The sequence below is a fragment of the Esox lucius genome, chromosome 13, assembly GCF_011004845.1.
Source record: "Esox lucius isolate fEsoLuc1 chromosome 13, fEsoLuc1.pri, whole genome shotgun sequence".
Classification (NCBI taxonomy): domain Eukaryota; kingdom Metazoa; phylum Chordata; class Actinopteri; order Esociformes; family Esocidae; genus Esox; species Esox lucius.
In genome coordinates, this window is record NC_047581.1 from 23,583,101 (window position 1) to 23,603,488 (window position 20,388).

The 20,388-nt window shown below is 41.3% G+C and overlaps 2 protein-coding genes and 1 non-coding gene across 3 annotated transcripts in view; 1 reads left to right on the plus strand and 2 right to left on the minus strand.

Moving 5' to 3' along the window:
• The window catches only part of zdhhc8b (zinc finger DHHC-type palmitoyltransferase 8b), an 86,333-nt gene extending 73,016 nt beyond the window's left edge, over positions 1-13,317 (plus strand). Inside the window, exons 3-11 of the mRNA XM_010876573.5 lie at positions 1,766-1,923; positions 2,590-2,762; positions 3,029-3,131; positions 3,684-3,775; positions 5,201-5,336; positions 5,676-5,793; positions 8,045-8,151; positions 8,751-9,805; positions 10,917-13,317. Coding sequence (XP_010874875.1) covers positions 1,766-1,923; positions 2,590-2,762; positions 3,029-3,131; positions 3,684-3,775; positions 5,201-5,336; positions 5,676-5,793; positions 8,045-8,151; positions 8,751-9,805; positions 10,917-11,064 — 2,090 coding nt within the window. The 3' untranslated portion in view covers positions 11,065-13,317. The remainder of the gene's footprint in view (positions 1-1,765; positions 1,924-2,589; positions 2,763-3,028; positions 3,132-3,683; positions 3,776-5,200; positions 5,337-5,675; positions 5,794-8,044; positions 8,152-8,750; positions 9,806-10,916) is intronic.
• A 1,855-nt stretch (positions 13,318-15,172) lies between these two features.
• ranbp1 (RAN binding protein 1) lies at positions 15,173-20,064 on the minus strand. Its single transcript, XM_010876575.5, has 7 exons — positions 19,961-20,064; positions 19,644-19,843; positions 17,853-17,989; positions 17,368-17,525; positions 16,986-17,114; positions 16,795-16,863; positions 15,173-16,372 (listed from the first exon to the last, which is right to left on the minus strand). Exons 2-7 carry the CDS (start codon positions 19,656-19,658, stop codon positions 16,245-16,247), a joined length of 636 nt encoding a protein of 211 aa, XP_010874877.1. The 5' UTR covers positions 19,659-19,843; positions 19,961-20,064; the 3' UTR covers positions 15,173-16,244.
• Positions 16,624-16,749, minus strand: LOC114840738. Its single transcript, XR_003782829.1, has one exon. It is a non-coding gene; the product is annotated as a small nucleolar RNA SNORA77 (small nucleolar RNA).
• Positions 20,065-20,388: the final 324 nt, after the last annotated feature.

Sequence of the window (20,388 nt, forward strand, 5' to 3'; positions counted from 1 at the left end):
AACAAATTGCAGTTTAATCCCTGCTTCTAGGAGAGATATGGCCTTAGGGTATATTGGTAGAGCCTACCCTGTCAATACAATCCCTGTGAGCTGCCATTGTTGAGGCAGAGATTGAGGCTACATAAGATTTCATGTCTCACTTTAGTTTTTGGGTATCAGGTGATGACGTAAATTTGGTTCAAACAGGTTCAAAATGGCCAGAAACAAAGAAAATTCTTTCTTCTGAAAGTTATTCTCAAACAGTCTATTCTTGTTCTGAGCAATGAAAGGTATTCCATGCGAGAAATTGCCAAGAAACTGAAGATCTTGTACAATGCTGTGTACTACTCCCACAGAACAGCGCTAACTGGCCCTAAACAGAATAGAAAGAGGAGTGGGAGGCTCTGGTGCACAACTGAGCAAGAGGACAAATACATTAGTGTAGACGCCTCACAGGTCCTCAACTGGCTGGGTGAAAGGGATCTTGAAGAAGGCCATCACTCCATTTTGCGATGCCATGCCATAATCTGTGGACAGCGCTTGACATTAGAGACAATTTCCTCCTACAAAAGGACAATGACCCAAAGCACAGCGCTAAACTATGCAAGAACTATTTAGGGAAGAAACAGTCAGCTAGTATTCTGTCTATCACAAACCTATTGAGGTGTTGTGGGAGCAGCTTGACCGTATGGTACGTAAGAAGTGCCCAGCAAGCCAATCCAACTTGTGGGAGGTGCTTCAGGAAGCATGGGGTGAAATCTCTTCAGATTACCTCAACAAATTGACTACTAGAATGCCAAAGGTCTGCAAGGCTGTAATTGCTGCAAATGGAGGATTCTTTGACCAAAGCAAAGTTTGAAGGACACAGTTATTTAAATATAAAAATAATTATTTCTAACCTTGTCAATTACTATATTTCTTATTCCAAGTAATTTCATGTATGTTTTCATGGAAAACAAGGACATTTTTAGGTGACAATAAAACTTGATCAGTAGTGTATAGTCCATGTGGCTACCAGGTTCAAATATAAAGTTTTTCTTCTGTAATGGAAGGCCTTGACTGACTGAAAATGTAAAGGCTTGTGCAGTACGCTGGATGATAGAGGATGTCATTAATGAGTCAGCCGAGAATTGTTATGAAAGAGCAGACTTCAGCTGAGATGTTTACATTCAGCTCCTACCTTTGAAAGGAATTTGACAAGTCCCCCAGCAGGATTGTGTGTGTGTTCAGAATGTGGTGCTTCAGAAGCCTCTCCCTTAATGTATTCATTTGGGGAGGTAAGCATCAGTTTTTTTGATGCCGCCCCATGATGATCATCCATGTTGAATCAACTCTTTGATGAACTGAAATATACCACATTTTATTTTTCATCTCTCTCCAGAGCAAAACATTCCTCAGCAATATAAATATTGCACTAAGGCCAGACAAAACATGTGGAAACATACTATTTAAGAAAGACAGTGGAAGCGCCACGACAAGGGGTGGAGCAAATGGGATTTTTTTTTTACCATCCATCGGACTGGCCAGCCCTCTGGTCTTTTAACATTACTTTTTATTTACTCCCTTGTTTCAATGCCAAAGATGTGGGCGACAAAATCTATTGTGTCTGTACAATTTTCATTTGTATATGTGTAACCGACTGCTAAACATGGGAGCCGGCTTAATTTTGGTCTACTTCTTGTTGCCCCTGTGATGTGAAAAATAACTCTGTGATATGTGAATGTGTATTGGCTTACTTGCCTGCTAACGTGTGTGTGTGTGTGTGTGTTGTCTCTCAATGGGGCAGCGGATGAGGACGAGGACAAGGATGATGATTTCCGGGCACCGCTCTACAAGAACGTGGAGATCAAGGGAATTCAGGTCCGGATGAAGTGGTGTGCCACCTGTCACTTCTACAGGCCGCCTCGCTGCTCACACTGCAGCGTGTGTGACACGTGTGTGGAGGTAAAACGCCAGACACGTGCCAGCCCGTTAACGAGCTGTTTACACTACAAGAATGACGTCAGCCTGTGTGACCCCCTACAACGGACTGATGGGGTTTTCACAGACCAAGACCTCTAAATCGTTGTCTGTGAAAAATATTTGTTTGGTGGGGGATTGATGTTGTCTTAGACCATCCAAGCAGTTTTCAAATATATACTTGAAATATATGGTTTCATAACTTAGCATTTCCCATTTGAAGTTGCAATCTCCAGCTCTGTTCTGAGTAACCTACTGATGTGGATCTGCGTTGCTCTTTCATGTACAGTCAGACGCTCCATGGAAGAGGTCAAATCTGACTTTGATGGTTGTGAGGCAGCCTACCGTTACATCTCAGCCGGATGTCTTCATCTTTTACTGGGGCTGCGTTCTTCACTAGATACTTAACAATAAAAAATAAAATTTAAAAAAAAGTCAACTCAATTAGAAGCTCGTACAAAATCACAGGCCCCAGAATACCGACATCTAATTTAAGATGGTAGAATAAATGGTAACATCTCTGTTGAGCATGTTTCCACATAGAAGAGCTGTTAAGATGTAGTGTAGTGTTGCCTAACCCTGTAATTATCTCTGCCCTGCCTATGATGATCTCCTGTTAACCCATCTACGCGTATCTCTGTCCGTCCTCAGGATTTCGACCACCACTGCCCCTGGGTGAACAACTGCATTGGACGCAGGAACTACCGTTACTTCTTCCTGTTCCTGCTGTCTCTCAGCATCCACATGGTGGGCGTGTTCTCCTTCGGCCTGCTGTTTGTGCTGCACCACATGGAGCAGCTAGGCACCCTGCACACCACCGTCACGTATCCTTCCACACTGCTGGCGGCGCTGTCTTATTTCACCCTGTGTTACTGTCACAAAATGCTGAGGAGAAGAAGCGCGTTTGAACAGTCAGACCGTCCGCTACGCGGCGTCTCTATCACAGTTTGGCTGGTGTGCTGCAAAACTGTTTGACGGTTGTAGAGGGAAATGCCACCCTTGGTTGGTCTGAATGCTGCTCAGGGAGCTACATAGTCAGTGGTGGTTGTTAGTTTGCAAAAGCACATGTCCACCCCTTGACTGTGTCCAGTCTGATGGTGATGTGTATTGCCGGGCTCTTCTTCATTCCAGTTGTGGGCCTCACAGGCTTCCATATGGTTCTTGTAGCCAGAGGTCGCACCACTAATGAACAGGTGAGACAGCACCCAGCTCACACTGACACAAATTGTACACACACACATACAGGTCATTTTCATATATTGTACCGCCTACTCAAATCTGACATTGCAATCTGACTGCCTGTGTTGGCTCATAGCAGAAAATGAATTCAGTAACAAATACGAATGTCAAAAACCCTTAGAAAATAATTTTTACACAACATGAATTATCACTGTCAAGTTTTGTCAGAAACGGTGAGAAACAGAAGAGTGGCAGCTGTGCCAGGTTTCGGTCGTCCAGTTAGGCCTAAAGCTTCAAGTATCAACTGTGGCTGATTAAATCAGTATGTGCCTTACGGACTAATGCCTGATACAAAGAATGAAATGAAAATGTCAGTGTAGCCTTCAAATGTGAATTGCAGAAGAATGATACATTCGTGGATTTTTTTTAATGCATTGCCTTTTCTCTGTTCAACTCTCCACTGGATCTTCTGTAACTGTGGAGTCTGCATGTTATGAGTCAACTTGTGAATCACTACTGTGGGGGGGGGTGTTCTGGTCATTACTCTCACACCTTGTGTTCCTCAGGTGACGGGCAAGTTCCGCGGAGGAGTAAATCCCTTCACGCGGGGTTGCTGTGGCAACATCAAGTATGTCCTTTGTGCTCCCCTGGCACCCAGGTAAGGATGACATAGTTTCCTAGGTGAAGGGTTGTGGGTGGTGCTGTGAGCCAGACAGACCCAGTTGCCGCAATGCCTGTTCTGCTGTAGATTTCCGAGAGGACTGCTGAGATAGAACTTGTTAACAATGTCCAAAGACATGTTGTTTTTGGTGTGTGTCCTGTTCTGAATGGACGTAGCCAGAAACTCCCATGGGAGGGCAGATGGCTGGGAGAATTTAATCATTTTGTAGAACAACAGTTAAGGAGATATCAGGAACAGCCCTAACAAACTTTCACACATTCAGCAGGGAGATATTACATTGTCCAGGTTTACGTTATAGTTATCTGCACAGTAATTGGGTGGAAGAGTCCAGAAAACAAAGTTGCTGACGGTCTGGTGAAACATGTCTTCAAAACCTGGCCTTCATTATCCAATAAGAAAGTTGGAAGAAGTTCCCATTGGAAATAGGCATTGGCTTAATTGTCTTAGTCTACCAACCGATCATCCCCACAACACTTTCCCCAACCTGTTATGTGCATTCAAGCACCAATCACTGTGGTGTCACATTAGAGGACAGACGTGCGTAAATCTATTGCACAGAAAAAGGCTGATTAATTAAAAACACTTTTTGTGATTTTTAGCCACTGGTTGTAAAAGTCTCTCTGTCGAGCAAAAAACCTTCCCTGAAAAGGGTCGTGTATTTACAGATATAAGCCCTATGTCATTAAAAACTCTTGTTTTTTATCTTGGGAGTTTCATGACTAACCGAAGAAGGTTTGGGATTCTAACATATTATATATCCGACACAAAACGCAAGGTTTAACAGTTTGTTATTCACAACAGTCTCAGACTGCATGCTTAAAAGATTTAATTTGGATTTAATAATATTGCCTCATTAGCTGACTAACTTGATCCAGGAACATTGCATTTTGGGTGTTTCTACTAGCCGGTCGGCTTCTCTGCTGTAATATGGACAAGACTGGATGTAGTTTAACTTTTGTATGATCAAACATTTTAGCTAAAATTTTAGCATGACATACTTATTAAAGGACACTTTTGTTAAAGCCAAAGTTGAATGATTGTTGTGCAAGGCTCATATAAGCTGTGAATAGTGGTCTGTGGACGAGCTGAGGATATAACTTGTTTATATTCAACATCTGCCATTTAAGTCACCCATACAGCAGGGTTATTCAACTACAGTCCTGGAGAGACAAAACACTTCTAGTTTTTGCTTTTACCAAATAGCCTCCCTAGAAATACGTTTTTTGCCCCTCCCCGATCAGAGATGAATAGCCCTGCCATACTGTATAGCCTGAATCCCATATGTTCTGTCTTGTCAACCTCTATGTCATCGTCACATAACAAAACCACAGTTGACAGTGCAAACAAACAATATGGGACCCGGGCTCACTGCCATATTACGAGTCATCACTCCTGACACAGGTACACGGGTGTAGATCCAAGGAAGAAGTCTCCTGTCTCCATCCAGCCCCCCTTCATCAGGCCTGACCTCTCTGACAAACTGATCAGCATCAGGGTCAACGACAACGGAATTCACACCAGCATCCTCCGATCCAAAGTAAGTGTCAGTGCGTTCAGTAGATCCAACGCTCTTCTTTACCCGGTCCCATACTCTATCTTCCCCACATCATCCGTCCACGGTTCTTTACCCGGTCCCATACTCTATCTTCCCCACATCATCCGTCCACGGTTCTTTACCCGGTCCCATACTCTATCTTCCCCACATCATCCGTCCACGGTTCTTTACCCGGTCCCATACTCTATCTTCCCCACATCATCCGTCCACGGTTCTTTACCCGGTCCCATACTCTATCTTCAAATCTGAGTCCTGTCCCCTATCCAATTTTCCACTTGACCACATTTAACCCATTGTCCCCTCTTTCTCTCCTGTGTCCAGTCCAAGATCAGTCTGGATGGCCTGGCCCTGGATGAGAAAGGTCTAGACACCCAGCCACCATTGCCCCCCAAAGCTGACCGCTACACCCAGCTGAAAAGCCAGCTGACATCCAGTGAAGGCAAGTAGCTCATAATGGGCTCAGCACAAAGTCATCACATTCCTTCCTCTCTCTGTGTCTCTGTATGTCTCTCTCTCTCTGTATGTCTCTCTCTCTCTGTATGTCTCTCTCTCTCTCTCTGTATGTCTCGCTCTCTCTGTGCGTTTCTCTCTGTGCGTGTCTATCTGTGTCTCTCTGTCTTTGTCAGTCTCTCTGTCTCCCTCTGTGTGTTTTTCTCCTCGCTTTCTCAGACTTGGACACGTCTTTGGTCTTGGTCATGGTGGAGAGTTTGGAATCTGATTGATTAATTGCTTCTGTGGACAGGTGTCTTTTACACAGGTAACAAGATGAGATTAGGAGCACTAGAGTGTGCTCCTAATCTCAGCTCGTTACCTGTATAAAAGACACCTGGGAGACTTTCTGATTGAGAGAGGGCCAAATACTTATTTCACTCATTAAAATGCAAATACATTTCTAACATTTTTGACATGCGTTTTTCTAGATTTGTTTTGTTGTTATTCCGTCTCTCACTGTTCAAATAAACCTAACATTAAAATTATAGACTGATAATTTCTTTGTCAGTGGGAAAACGTACAAAATCAGCAGTTGATAAAAAAAAAATAATCCCTCACTGTATCTGGTTACATTCGTAAATTCACTCTGGCAATCAACTCCATAGTCCAGAGTACTCTGTTTGGAGAGTGCCAGAGGACAGAATAACTGATGAATTTAAAAATGACCTGTAATCCAGGTGTTAGTTAACGTCAGCTAAAAACACATTTAAAATGTTACTGATAACATAAAAAACGGTACACCCAGCTTTGTATTGTAGGAAAATGATAAGATTAAGGTGTTTGTTGTGTCTGACAGAAATCTTCAAGAAAGCCAACGTTAAGCAGCTTGGGTGTTTGACTTCTTTTGTGAGGTCAGACTTGTCAGATTAACCATTGTGTTTAGCCAAAGAATAAGACACTGGTTGCCCCAAGAGCAAAACATTGAATTAACAAACAGATAAACTGATATAACTCAGACTTTACAAATGGTTCAGAGTGTATACTGAAAATCCAGAGTAGGTTTAGGCTATCTCTCTCTGTGAGTTTCTCTTACTTTCTGTCTCTCCTGTCTTGCTCTTTCTCTTTTTTGTCTCAGTGTCTTCCCTTTCTCTCTTTGGTGTATTACATCCAACTGCTGTCTCGTCCCCCTTAAAGGCCTCGATTTCATCTAAGTGCTGGAGTCCGTGACTTATAACTAGTTGGGCTTGATGAACGAACAAAAAAAAATGGCAGGATTCTATGGCTCTTCATCAGTTAGGAGAAATGAAGTGTAATTTGTCTTGAGCGCGCCTGGTTTAGTGAATCTGCTCCAGATTTGTGATAGACTGTTAGTGTGTGTATGGGATGGGGGGGGGGGGGGGGGGCGGTAAGGAGATAATTACAGCATGAATCACTCTCTGTGTTAGTGTATTCTAGGTGGGGTTCTGCCAAGTAGAAGGATGTGAAATGAATATGGATATTTATCTGTATGACCCTGACTACATGAATGACTGCCCTTCTACGCTAAATCAACCATTTAACTGAACAAGCTACTGAGTGGAATTATATTGTCCCATCTACAGTTTAGGTTTGACAGTTAGGCGTCTTTTTTCTGGCAACATTGTGTAAGGGAAAGGACACAGCAGCTTTAGGAATCTGTTTAGTACAATTAAACAGTCTTATCGTTATAGGGCATTATTAGTACTATATTACGGCAGGCTACAAAACATGACACACACTGCATGTTTCTCTTCTTCATACAATGCAATGCTACATCGATCTATAATGTCATGCTGCATTAATTCTAGACCTTCCAGACAGTTTCTTTTCCATCACTGTAGCTCTACTGCCACTTGGTGGTGTTGTATATTAATGCATTATTTTCAATTACTAATCACTGCAGCTCCTCAAGATTTCCCTGCAGTATCCGTTGTCCTGAAAAAGTTCAAGCAAAGATTTTTAACGGAGCAGCATTTTTAATGATTTGAGATTGATTGCTTATTGTTATCGGCTGAAGGTCTTTCCACAGTTTGCCTTTCCAAGATTTTTGTGTGAGGTGATGATAACTGTTACAGCATAATTAAGCGTGAAAGTGTCTGATGATGACACCACTAAATTGTAACACAAAGAAATGAATCTTTACATGATTTTAACAGATAACTTTTTTCTTGTTGGGTTGTAATCTGTAGCTGTATGTCCCTGTCTTTCACAGTAACATTGTTTTTTGTCTGCCTTTCTAGATAGTTCCTTGTCTGGCAAGACCCACCCTTCCACCCCAGCCATGTACAAGTACCGGCCTTCGTTTGGCACCATCCCCAAAGTCCACTATCATGCAGCAGGGGAGAAGGTCAGAACACAATGAATGATTTGAATGATTGGGATAACTTCATATGTTATGAACACGAGTGTTTGGAACTGCATGTGAAGGCAACAGCCTAAATATGTTATATCCTCCGAAGGAAGCGCTGCCTCTGAGGGCCATTCCTTATCATTTTGTAAATGCTGGATCTCTATGTCACATCCTTTACCAAAGATTAGTCATGCCACTGATGTCTAGCATATTGCATAATTTGGTAAGACTAATAGTCCTCAGTGTGTGTGCCAGCTTTCATCAAACAGATGCAGATATTTAAACAGTTAGGCTACAGACTTGACCATCAATATTAATGTGCTTCCAAAAGATGAGACTTGAAAGTATTTTCAAATTATATAATATGAAATTCCTTGATTGATGTATACGCATTTTTGTTCCAGAACATATCCACATTAATGTTTATTGTATATTGTAGGAACTATTCAAAAATGTAGAATATCAAGATTTGTACAGATCTGTCATTTGTTATCCAGGGGTATACCGTTTTAGGAGACGCTAATTATAATTAATTATAATAAAGCTAGTCAACTTAACAGTCCAGTCACATTGCTGTGTCGTTGTCTCTGTCTCAGATTGAAATGCCAGATAAGACATCAGCCATCTTGGAGGAGGGCCGCTGCCATGTCGACTACCGCTCAGAGCCCAACCTGGACCTGCCCGACTACCGTAACGCCCCTCTCCACCGCGCCTTCCAGTCCTCCCCACTGCAGCTGGACTCGTACCCCGTCAACTCCCGCTCCCTGAGCCTGAAGCAGGCCCATCAGCGCAAGGACAAGAGCCAGCTGCCTGAGACTGTCACCTCCACCCCCTATAAGAGTGTCTTCTCCCCTAACACACTTTCTAGCCGCAACGGCAGCCTCTCTTACGACAGTCTGCTCAACCCCAGCATCTCTCCAGCCCCAGTGGCTGAGTGCATGGCCCATCCTGGTATGCCCTCGGTAGGCATTCACTCTCCCTACCTGCCAACCAAAACGTGCCATGTGCGGGGGCCTGAACTGCAGAGCCAGAGGCAGCAGGTCCCCCCCAGCTTCAGCCCCGTGTTGGGCTCCAGGGGGCTGGGGATGGGCAGGAGTCAGTCCCCACACCCCCAGGACCGGGACCCGTCGCCAGTGCGCTACGACAACCTTTCCAAAACCATCATGGCTTCCATCCAGGAGCGTAAGGAGATGGAGGAGAGGGAGAAGTTCCAGCTGCTGCACCATGGGGGGCACTCCCAGGCTCAGGACTCGGGCATGTTTGACAGCCCCAGTGGGTATGGCCTGCCTCCCAGCGCCTGCTACTCAGATGGGCCCCGGGGCCCGAGCTCCAGAGGACCCACGCCTCCGGCCTACGGGGGCTCCAGGGACAACCTGATGGGGGTGGGGGTGGTGAACTACGGGCCGCGGACCCCCATGCTGCGCTCCTCTGGTGGCTCCTCACTGGTGCGTGCCCCCAGGAACTCCTCTAGCTCCTTGCACACTGACAGCAACATGCAGGGAAGCAGGGCACCGGAGGCCCCGTACCGCTCCCCAGCCCACCAACCCAACCACTCCCCGGCTATGCCCCACTCACCCTCCTATACCCACCAGAAACTCTCCTTCATCCATGCCCTGGAGAGGACAGACTCACCCCGCCTGGGTGGCCCAAGGTATGAATCCTAGGCAAAGGAGCTGAGGACCAATCAGTCCCCAAAGAAAGCTGGTGCCCTGCTTGCTGACTAAGCAGAAACCGGCAGTGATGGCGATGAGTATAGAGCCTCAGTGAGCTAATGCTAGGTGTTAACATGTAGCTTCTGTATACAAACAGTATCTTTCTGTCGTTATATCCTTTTATCCAAACAAATTAATGAATTACTCTGCATGTGGTTTGTCACTGGATTTCAATGTTTTGCCTTCATAGGAAGAAAAAAGTCCACTTTTGTATTTTGTTTTTTAATTGTCTGTCTTTCCAATGAATAAAGTTGCATTACCCCACTATTATTTCCTTCTGTTTGCATGCTTATGTTCCTCCTGTCCATCTCTTCCATCTATGAAGGCAACATTAACATTTCCTATGCATGTTTTCACCACCTATAAAAACTCCATACACCCCTACAATATCACTAACAGCACACATCTTTGACCTTTTTTTATTTATGTTTTATTTATGTTTGAAGATATCACAATCTAGGCACACTTGTGTACTAAAGTGCTGTCTAATTGTGTTATTGGGAAACTCCACTCCCTAATCTATCCAAATACATTCTAATAATGAACTGGTTGATAAATTGAATCAGATTAGGTACAACTGGAGTTGACCTGGTCTATTTCTAACCCTCTCTATTATCAGAAGAAATGCCCAAGGAGATTTTCTTGTCAATGTCATAATATTCAGTTTCAGAATGTAGAGTACTCTTACTGACACTCACATATTGTTGGTTCTCCATGGCCTTAGGGCCAACCCCCCTAATCAACCACGCTCCAACTCAACTCCACATACTGCCAGTTTCAGCAGATTTCAAACAAACTTTTGGGTCAAGTACAAAACAGCAATGGACATTTATATCAGCGCCAGAAGGTTTCATTGTCATGATCATTTCTGTACTGCATGCTTCTTGGACACTAACACCATCAGAACATACATGCGAAAACAATATAGATTTAAACCTTCTGATGTGAGAACTAAAATATCTTTCCAAGGAATCTCTTTTTACTGCGTCTAAAGCAAAGTTAATTCTCACTTTAAATAACATTGCCCTCTTTCTTTCTCTCCCCATTCAGAGATGCCATGATGCAAAGTAAAGTAAACGGCCAAACGGACTACCATCTAGGGCCCAACGGCTCCAGTGCCCAGGGTACTCCTAGTCGCCATAGTAATGTCAAAAAAGTGACCGGGGTGGGTGGCACCACCTATGAGATATCTGTTTAAGAGGCCGGAGGCCCCGGGCGCCAAACATCGGAGGCAGCATTGTCATGGAAACAACCTCCAATGACGACGACAACAACATCCACAAGCGTGCTAGGGGAAAGAGGATTCATTTCTTTCTTCTAGCTTTTTGGGGGATTACGACCCACCAGGGGTGCACAGCACTTCCTACTTGGAAATGATCGTCCGTTCAGAACTCTCCTCTTACCGGGCTTGGCCCCGTGCGTACATCTGTGTTTTGGAGCAGCGGATTGGGATCTGTGTGTGGTGTGAAAAGAGCAATGTAAACTTAAAGAGGGCTGATGTGTGTATTGAGTGTTGTGTTGTTGAATAATGTGGCTTGTTGTGTTGGTTATCTGTGGACAGTCTGAATCAGACAGAAATGTGTTGTGTGCAGCGTCTGTCTCTTGCGATGTAGGTGCTGTTATGTTTCATCACACTCACTAAACACCCAACCGGACCACAAAGACCTTAGCACCCGGACATGCATTCAGATAAACAACATCCTCTACAATAGAAACAGTATGGATGGCAGTTTCCATCCTAATAATCCATTCATACAGCAGTACCGTCATGGATCCAAAGCATACTGGATCACAGCTATGTTTTTCCATATCCAGTCCAAATGACCACACCGGTCTCAATCGTCAACATGCCAGCCATTACGGAGCAGCACGTCCAGATCACAAACCGCAGTCGGCTTTAGATCGATACAATATCGATTTCACTTCATACTATTGTTATGCAGAAACAACACGAGATCAGCCAAACGGATATGAAATTGAAATACAGTGGTGGCGTTGCACTTAGAGGCCCTGGTCTTAAATGTCTCTGTTTTTACATTGATCCTTTTGAGTTTTGAGATGTTTTAGTGTACTTGGAGTACAGCAGCATATTCAGCTCAAGTTTGGTTGAGCTCCAGTATTTCCCTATAAGCTACCGTCTGTATGTTATCCATCTCTCATGGACAAAAAAAACAGGACGTAAACCAGTAAGTATAACTGTTCCGAAAGATCATTTTATCTCTGGGTAACCAATATTAGTACATCATCAGCAACATACTGTATATGCCCTCCTGACAGTGTGAGCATGGTGTTACAGTGACCCAAACACGCAAACCTGTGGTTCTGTGGTGCCTGTTATCTGGAACCAGTTCTGAGTACCCCATCAAAACTGTCCTCACTAAATTCTGAGTACCCTGTCAAAACAGTCCTCATTCAATTCTGAGTACCCCGTCAAAACAGTCCTCACAACATTCTGAGTACCCCGTCAAAACAGTCCTCACAACATTCTGAGTACCCCGTCAAAACAGTCCTCACAACATTCTGAGTACCCCGTCAAAACAGTCCTCACAACATTCTGAGTACCCTGTCAAAACAGTCCTCACAACATTCTGAGTACCCTGTCAAAACAGTCCTCACAACATTCTGAGTACCCCGTCAAAACAGTCCTCACAACATTCTGAGTACCCTGTCAAAACAGTCCTCATTCAATTCTGAGTACCTCGTCAAAACAGTCCTCAATAAATTCGGTACCAATCCTGCAAGCTTGGCGCAGGCCGTGCACTGCCTAAACATCTGATAGGAAAATTATTATTTTGGTTACTTAGCTTTTTTCACTGGTCCATCCATAATGCGTTACGTTAAAGCCATGTACACTTGTGTTATGTTTTGTTATGATTCATATCGTGTGGGAAACCTTTAAAAGCAGACAAAGTCTTTAGCTGTCATAAAATGAAGAAAACTCACCCATTGTTATATTTTGTATTTTTTTATTGGTTTGTTTTTTTATATACCCAACCATTTGAAAATGTTTGATACATCTCCCTTTTTTACAGACACTCAAGCAGTGGTATGGAATTGGTGTTTGTATTTCGAGTGGATTTTTTGGGTAGATAATTTATACCATAAATACAGGAATAGCATTACTCTTGCAGGGAAGGGTTTGTTGAATTTTGCGGTGTAAATGTTATTGATGAAACTGTAGTAGTAGTTAAAAAACGAATTGGTGAAAAAGACTTAACCTGTTACAACTCAGGGTAGTCCTGGATGTCTGTCTGCTCGTCCACAACACCAACAGACTTCAGACTGAAGACATTCGTTCAATTTCAGCAGCTGTCTGGTACAGCAAATCAAAACATAAGGAAAATCACATACATTCAACTATGGGAAAGTTGTTTTTTGTCATTCACTGAAGAAACTAAGATTTAGTTTGATATATACACATTTTGTTCATTAAAAAAATTCACTGATCAAATGTAGCTTGAAAGTTTTCTTCTTTTTATTATATTTCTTTTCTTGTCTGTAAAAGGCTCTAAAGTGCTCAGAAAATGTCCTCTGAACACAACCATAGCAACAGAATTAGTATGGATGTGAAATTCTGTTTGCATCTACACAATCTATTATAGACCTTTGTGGCCTTTCAAGAGGACAATGCTGTTTACTGCACAGATAAATCTGAAGGAATTGAAAAGAACAAGTAACAAGCTTACAGCTTGCCATTAGGTCCAAACATGCTTGTTGCTGAATAGTACCAGTTATGGGATGGTAGTCTTAATAACACATTTTAAGGACAAAAGTACTTCTATCAAATACCATTATTCTAGATAGTGGTTTTAGATGTAGCTGTACTGTGTATGTCCATTTATCAGAGTACACAGAAATATGAGGTTCTCACATTGGTGACAGAGTACAGCAGACAATACTTTGTTTCATGTTATGTTATTTCAGGATGGGATTAATTCAAACCCACTTTAGCAATGTTTACATAGTGTCTTTAAGTACAAGATTAATCCAGTGCCCTCACACTTATCATTCTAAAACGTCCTTAGAATTCTGTTTGTGGCACATTTTATTCAAATTCTCCATCTTATATTCTCAGAGTAATTGCAGCCCATAAGCTTTAAATATGCTGTTACAAATTAATAACATTTCCTATCCCATTACAGATCCAAATGGTATATTCAATTTGGCATAAAGAGCTAGTTAGGTACTATGCCATATACAGTATACTCTAGTTTATTCAGTATTTTTATTCTGGGTACCAGTCTCTTAGCTAGCATTTAACTTTTTCCCAATACTTGTCATTTGAAACTGGTGTGGCAAGCAGTGGAATGCTAGATACTGATACCCAGACTACAGTATTGGTTCACTCATCTCATTACAGTTTACATCTGGAGATCACTTGGAGATCACTTGTCAACTCAAACATTTATCTCAGATTCCCTGGTGAACTTTCAGGTTGACACATACTTGAATCATTCCCTTCTAACACACAACTATAACAAAACGTATTCTTCCTTTAGGTGCTTTGCTGTCTGACAGACATTATGCCCTGTCACCTCACCTGACCAATAAGGACTATTGCAGAATACCTGTTGCTTTTTGTCATGCTTGTCATAATCAGATTGACTATTTTTAAACATTTGTCATATAAAGTATATTGGAAATACTGTTAATGTAAATGCATAATTATTTTTGTTGAAAGGAAATATTTGACACTTGACAGAATTAGAATAAAGTAAAGATTGTCAAGCCTATGGTTACATTGATGTTACTTCATTTAAGGGATGTTGATGGGTTGACTAAAATGTCTATTTTTTCAATGAGATTTCATTAAATCAATGGAGTTCTCTGAAACAGCACCATCAGGTGGACTTTTTAATGCATTTCACTAATCATTGATAGTTTATCACAGTATTGGTGTTCACTTTAAAGGTTGGGGAATGAGTATTGGTAACTGAAAAAAGTAATCACCTGATGAATATCTTAGTGGATAATTTGTATTAGGGATCTATGCTTAACATTTTTAGAAGGTGCACTTTATTTAGGAGGGACAATTATAAACACTTAGAATGAATTTAGAACTATCGTCATCCATACACACTCCAGAATTAACTTTTGTTACTAATTAGGCAAGAATGAAAATCTCCGGCAATTCTCATTGTTACCTGCCTTTTTATATAGCTAATCTTTAAAAGTAGGTTTAGAAGAGGTCCTGTGGTTAAAATTTGCTCCATAAATGTGCTAGAATGTTACATAGTAATGTATAAGGCAAGTAACTTGAGATGTTTTGAGGGAGACAGATTTGTTTTACTCGTTAGCAGACAAAATGGTCTTTGAGAGATTTTATTGGAAGGTGGTGGAAACATCTCAAACCATTGTTTGTGCAAATGAAAAGCAACATTCCATCCATGTACATGTATTTACAGATGCACTGGCACTTCGATGCACTTAACAGGAAGGGTCACCTCAGAGGGGACAGGTTATGAATGGTTAACACACACACACCTGATACCGCATAATTACACTCTTCCACTATACATTTTCTACATGCTTTAGTTTCAGGTTGAGGGAATGTATTATGACCTAAAAACAACCTTGAGCCACCAAGAAGTTGACCCAATACAAAACATAGTAGCTGACACCAACATCTGTTCAACTGTTGCCTTTCATTTAAATTTGGTGCAGTCAGCATTGTTCAACTAAAAATTAAAAAGAACAACTTTGATTTGCAGAATGAGTGCATCAAATTATCTGCAGTAAGACCTCAAGCAAGCAGAGGACTACAGTTCCCAAAACACATATGATGGTACCACACTGCAGCTGTCTCAATGTCCCAAACTGTCTTCCTCCACTAATCTCTCTGAACCCGGCAGAAACAGGACGTGTGAATAATTTCCAGCCTTGTAAGCATCTACCACATTGCTTTCGCCTTTCCTGTATTCAGATCAGTAAAGATGGATTCAAAGAGGACGCCTCCGTATTGAGATGCAAACGAAGACATTACAGCTCCTTGCACGTCTCTGCACGTTTTCCCTACTTCTGGCGCTAACAAGTAATCCTCTTCCCTAGAAACAAACTTTGCTTCAGACTACCAAAGACTTACCCAATGTGGGAATTACCAATATCACAAGCCTCATTTCATTTGACAGTTACAGATGAATAGAACAGACAACTTGTTCTCCATGATGGAAACGGGAGTAGGTGGGAGGGGCACATTTTAATGAATTGATACTTTTTTGGAGTGGCACCAAGGTCTTGCGATTGAGGCAAACAAATCATAAAATAAAAAAAATAAACTAAACAAATCAATATGCAAGTGTCCAAATTCTGTTTCTTTAGAGTCTATTGTAGAAAAGAGGAAAATGACAAGTTGAAGATCAGTAAAGCAAGTTCTTGGTTTCATTTTTCTGCTGATTCTTTTTCCTCAGTTTTCTCTTTGTTTTCCTCTGATGTCTTGGTCTTGTCATCCTTTACAGATAGTTCCTCCAGTTTCTCTGCCACTTTGTTTGCACTGTCAGCATTTTCTCCTGCAGAAAAAAAATATTTAAAAAATGTATGCATCATGAGAGCTCCAAGACAGGTTAACCAAGATGTGGCTCCATACTACAGACAGTGCATAAAATTGGGGATTTCTGCCATTTTAATGAAAGAATGCTTGTGTTAAATATATACATATAATTTCACAGAGAAATGAATCAAGTTAATCTACCAGGTAGTGATTAGCATTTGAACTTCTGAACAATGGTTGTTCTTTGTAATTAACATTGCAAAGAAAGTTGTCTGTGCCAGAATATAGCAACAGCAGCCTAATAAAAGGCCAGTGGGTCGTTACATTCTGTTTTAATTTAGCAGACATAAAAAGTTCCAGGCTGGACTGAGCAGCAGAGAACAGAGTATTGTCTGCATACTGGCTATGAAAAATTGTTTTCAAAATAAAAAATACACCAACCTGTTCCATCTTGAGATTTTCGGACTTCCTCTTTGCATTCATCAAACTTCACTTTAAATTTCTGAGCATCTGAAAATGACATACTTTATTTTAAATACCATCCATACATGAAAAATCACAATTTATATGGGGGTGGGGGCATTGTAAAAAGCAAACGCAGTGTCAAGAATTTTATGTGATGTCACACTCACTTTCTGCATTGAGGAAACGGATTGCCAGGAGCTCAGGTTTGGGATGCTCATCAGCAAAGTCAGCTAGTGTGTTCCATACCCAGGCCCTGTCACTACCAGCATTAGGCTTCAGTTCCATCACAGGGAAAACTGAAGGAGAATTACATTCAACATAATTAGACCACTGGCCAAGAATCAGACTGTATTTGAATCATTTTCTATACAGTCTGCTTGGGCTGGTTAAGACAGGAGTTTCCCCAACATTTCAATGTCAAGGAGGCCCAGAGATGTTAGCGCAAAATGTAAATGTTGGAAAACCCCTGGGTTAATGGAGAGGTTTCAGTCCAAAACTGATCTCAGGTTAAATGCTACTGACTAAGACGTTAAGCCTCCTGTGACTCACTGTTGTGATTGGCGCAGATCTTCAAAGTCCGATCTCTCCTCATCAATAGGCGGATGGTGCCCTTCTCTTTGTGTTTCAGGAGCTTGACATCACCTGTGCCGCGCTCTTTCCACTCTGGTGGGTCGTTCTCAGAGGCAAAACGATAGAGCTTTGCCCTCCTGGAGGAATATGCAACAAAAGTAAGAACAAGAAACCTTGGAGAGAATCACTGAAAATACTCGGTGACAGAAGCTGGATGGATTCATAACACAAATTCAGCAAATGTTGTGCAGAGCTGTGTGTCAAAGGCAACAACACCAGCTCAATGCATATTTCTGGCTCTCTGCCGGAGACCAGGGTTCAACCCAAATGCAAATAAGTAAAGGAAAAAAATAAATGCAGCTAATGTATTATCTGTTGATCAGTACTCGCCCTAAAATTGTTGTAACACATATTGCACAAGGATTGTGTGACTTTGAAGAATACATCTTTAAGCATAAGCTTACATTTTAAACAGTTCCTCCTCATCCTCCTCTAGCGTCTTTACATCCTGTTCTGGAAGAGAGACAATTGGTTCATAATGGGGATCGTGGTTTGATTCTTCTGCATTGTCTGTTGAAGTCTCCTGCTCTTCTGGCGTTTCCTATGAAAAAAGATTTGTAGATAGATGTTAAGAACGGTATTTGGCTTTCAACTAGAGTAAAAATTATAATAATAAAACACCATATAGTTTTAGAGGGCCTCTGGTTTCACCATGCCCATCATCTTGTAATTTACTAGTTATTGTATTACATTTTTTTTAAAGTAGGCTCCACAAACTAAATGCAGAGGAATGTGAATAGAGGGATTTGAGAGATCATGCTTTGGAGGTTATCTTTTGTGTGAAATTTGCTGTGACAACTGAACTTAGTGGTGCTGACCCAAGCACCTTTGCTTTACAAAGGCCATGAAAATCCATATGGTCTCACACTTACTATATAGCGTTTAGTACATATGAAAAGCTACAAAGTGCAAAAGACTGGTGAAGGAAGTGGATAATATTCACAAACGATAACTTTTCTGTTAGCAGTAACACTAGGCCTAAATAAAAGGCTGATATTTTGATAGTGTTGGTGGCTAGTTAAATGAAAGACGTAGCTAAATTTGTAGCCACCCACCCTAAAACATAGTTTGAGATCGAATATGACAAAGTAATTTAACTAGCACATTAGGATTTATTGACTATGGAGTTGTCTTGGACAAAATACAGTGTCGCGTGTGGATCCATGCTCTCTAGCAGCTGATGGCGAGCTAAAACGTTACTAGCAACATGTCTTCATACCATGCAGTAACTAGCCATGTCATCACAATAGACGTCTTTTTGCTTGACTGTAGTTTACAGTTTCCATTACGCAGAGTTAACATTAACCAGAATGTCAGCATTAACATCATAAATACAGTTATGGACGTTAAGGAACTAGCTAGCTGTACGGATAAACGTTCATTGAGAAAGTTCACGCTAGTTTATTTTGGCCTGGAGTTAGCCAACCAGCTAACCTTAGCTAGCTAACAGGCCATTCAGAAAACACCTACAACGTACCACCAAGTAAATTAAATACAGTGATTGTATAAAACTACGGTTTATCAAGCCACAGTGCCAAATGCATAGTTAACTAGTTAAATTGCAAACTGTTCAACGTTAAGTTCGGGACACTTCTCACTAACTTCATAACATTCTAGTTTAAAATACTGTTAGCTAACGTTTGTTAGCTAATGATAGCAATTGGCTTTTGTTAGCTAACGCTACTGTTGCTGACTGGATATGAATTACTGGTAAAAGTAATGTTTAATTTTAAAAGGTACACGTGTTGTTTCCGAAAAAGTCCATGGGTCAAAATATTTACTGTAGAACTACTATAGTCGAGGCACGATAATACATGTTAGCTAAATAGCTAGCGAGATGGGTAGTGATGCTGGCTAGTTAGCTAGGGACCAGGTAACGTTAGCTATAAAGAAGGGCGGCAAAAGTATCGAGTTCACCACTTTTCTGACACTTTGTATACCTACGAGAAAATGCACAACTGATTGACCACTGTCTGCAAGTTATTGTTTTAATTAAAATTTTCACTGTACACCTACAATGTTGATGTTTATTGGAGTTGATAAAAAACAGCATCCTTGGCCGGCGTTTTATCTTCACGGGCACAACCCCACAAAGATAAACTTTCAGAATGCCAATCAAAACATCACAACTGAAATTAAATGTACATGTAATTTAATGCACGGAACATAACTGTGTTCGAAACTCATAAACTCACCTTCGGGTCTGCCATGCTAATGTAGATGTTTGTAGATTATGAAATTTAGTTTGATTGATTCAAAACCAAACTCGCCGTTCCCCTTGAGTTCCTCTCTTCCTGCTGCTATAGATTTCGCGCGCCGAAATTTCCTACTCGCGCTTGCCCCCATCCCAGCACCGACTCCAGTTTCGACACTATTTTAAATTGTATACAATTACCTACAAAAAATGTATCGGTAAAATTATTATACGAAACCTAAATAAACTATCTTCATTATTGTTTTGTTTTTATTAAATGCAGTTATTTTATACAGTGCAGTAAGACGCAATACTCACACTTGGCTCATGTTCTAGACATTGTATTCATTATGGTCATTTTTAAAATATCTGTAAAATTCTGCTAAATAGCTTAACAGCTGCATGTGTGGTTTATACTTCGGATAAATATCTAGGTGAACCAGATAGACGGCTAAAACATTGTATTATTATTAAAAAGTAAAAACCTGACAGGGTTTTATTAATTCCGCGAACAAGACGTTGCGAAACGTTTCTTCAAAAGAAACAAACACAACGAATCAAGGAGGGGCCTAACTAAAGACCTACCAGAATATTATCCAATAGGAAATCTATTAGACGAGACGGTCCCTTCCCTGACCAAAACGTTTTGTTTGGCGAAATGAATACATCCCAGAAAACCCTTACATGTTTGGTAGAGCGTCGTCATTTCCTTTATGTTTACGTTATTTTGTTATATATATATATAT

Bases quoted from the DNA above. Each gene is read 5' to 3' on its own strand.
- ranbp1 (XM_010876575.5), bottom strand. The intron at 16,864-16,985 runs GTGAGTGTGACA...TGTCATTTTCAG, and splicing joins CCGTTTCCTCAATGCAGAAA to ATGCTCAGAAATTTAAAGTG. The intron at 16,373-16,794 runs GTTGGTGTATTT...TTTTTTCTGCAG, and splicing joins AAAATCTCAAGATGGAACAG to GAGAAAATGCTGACAGTGCA.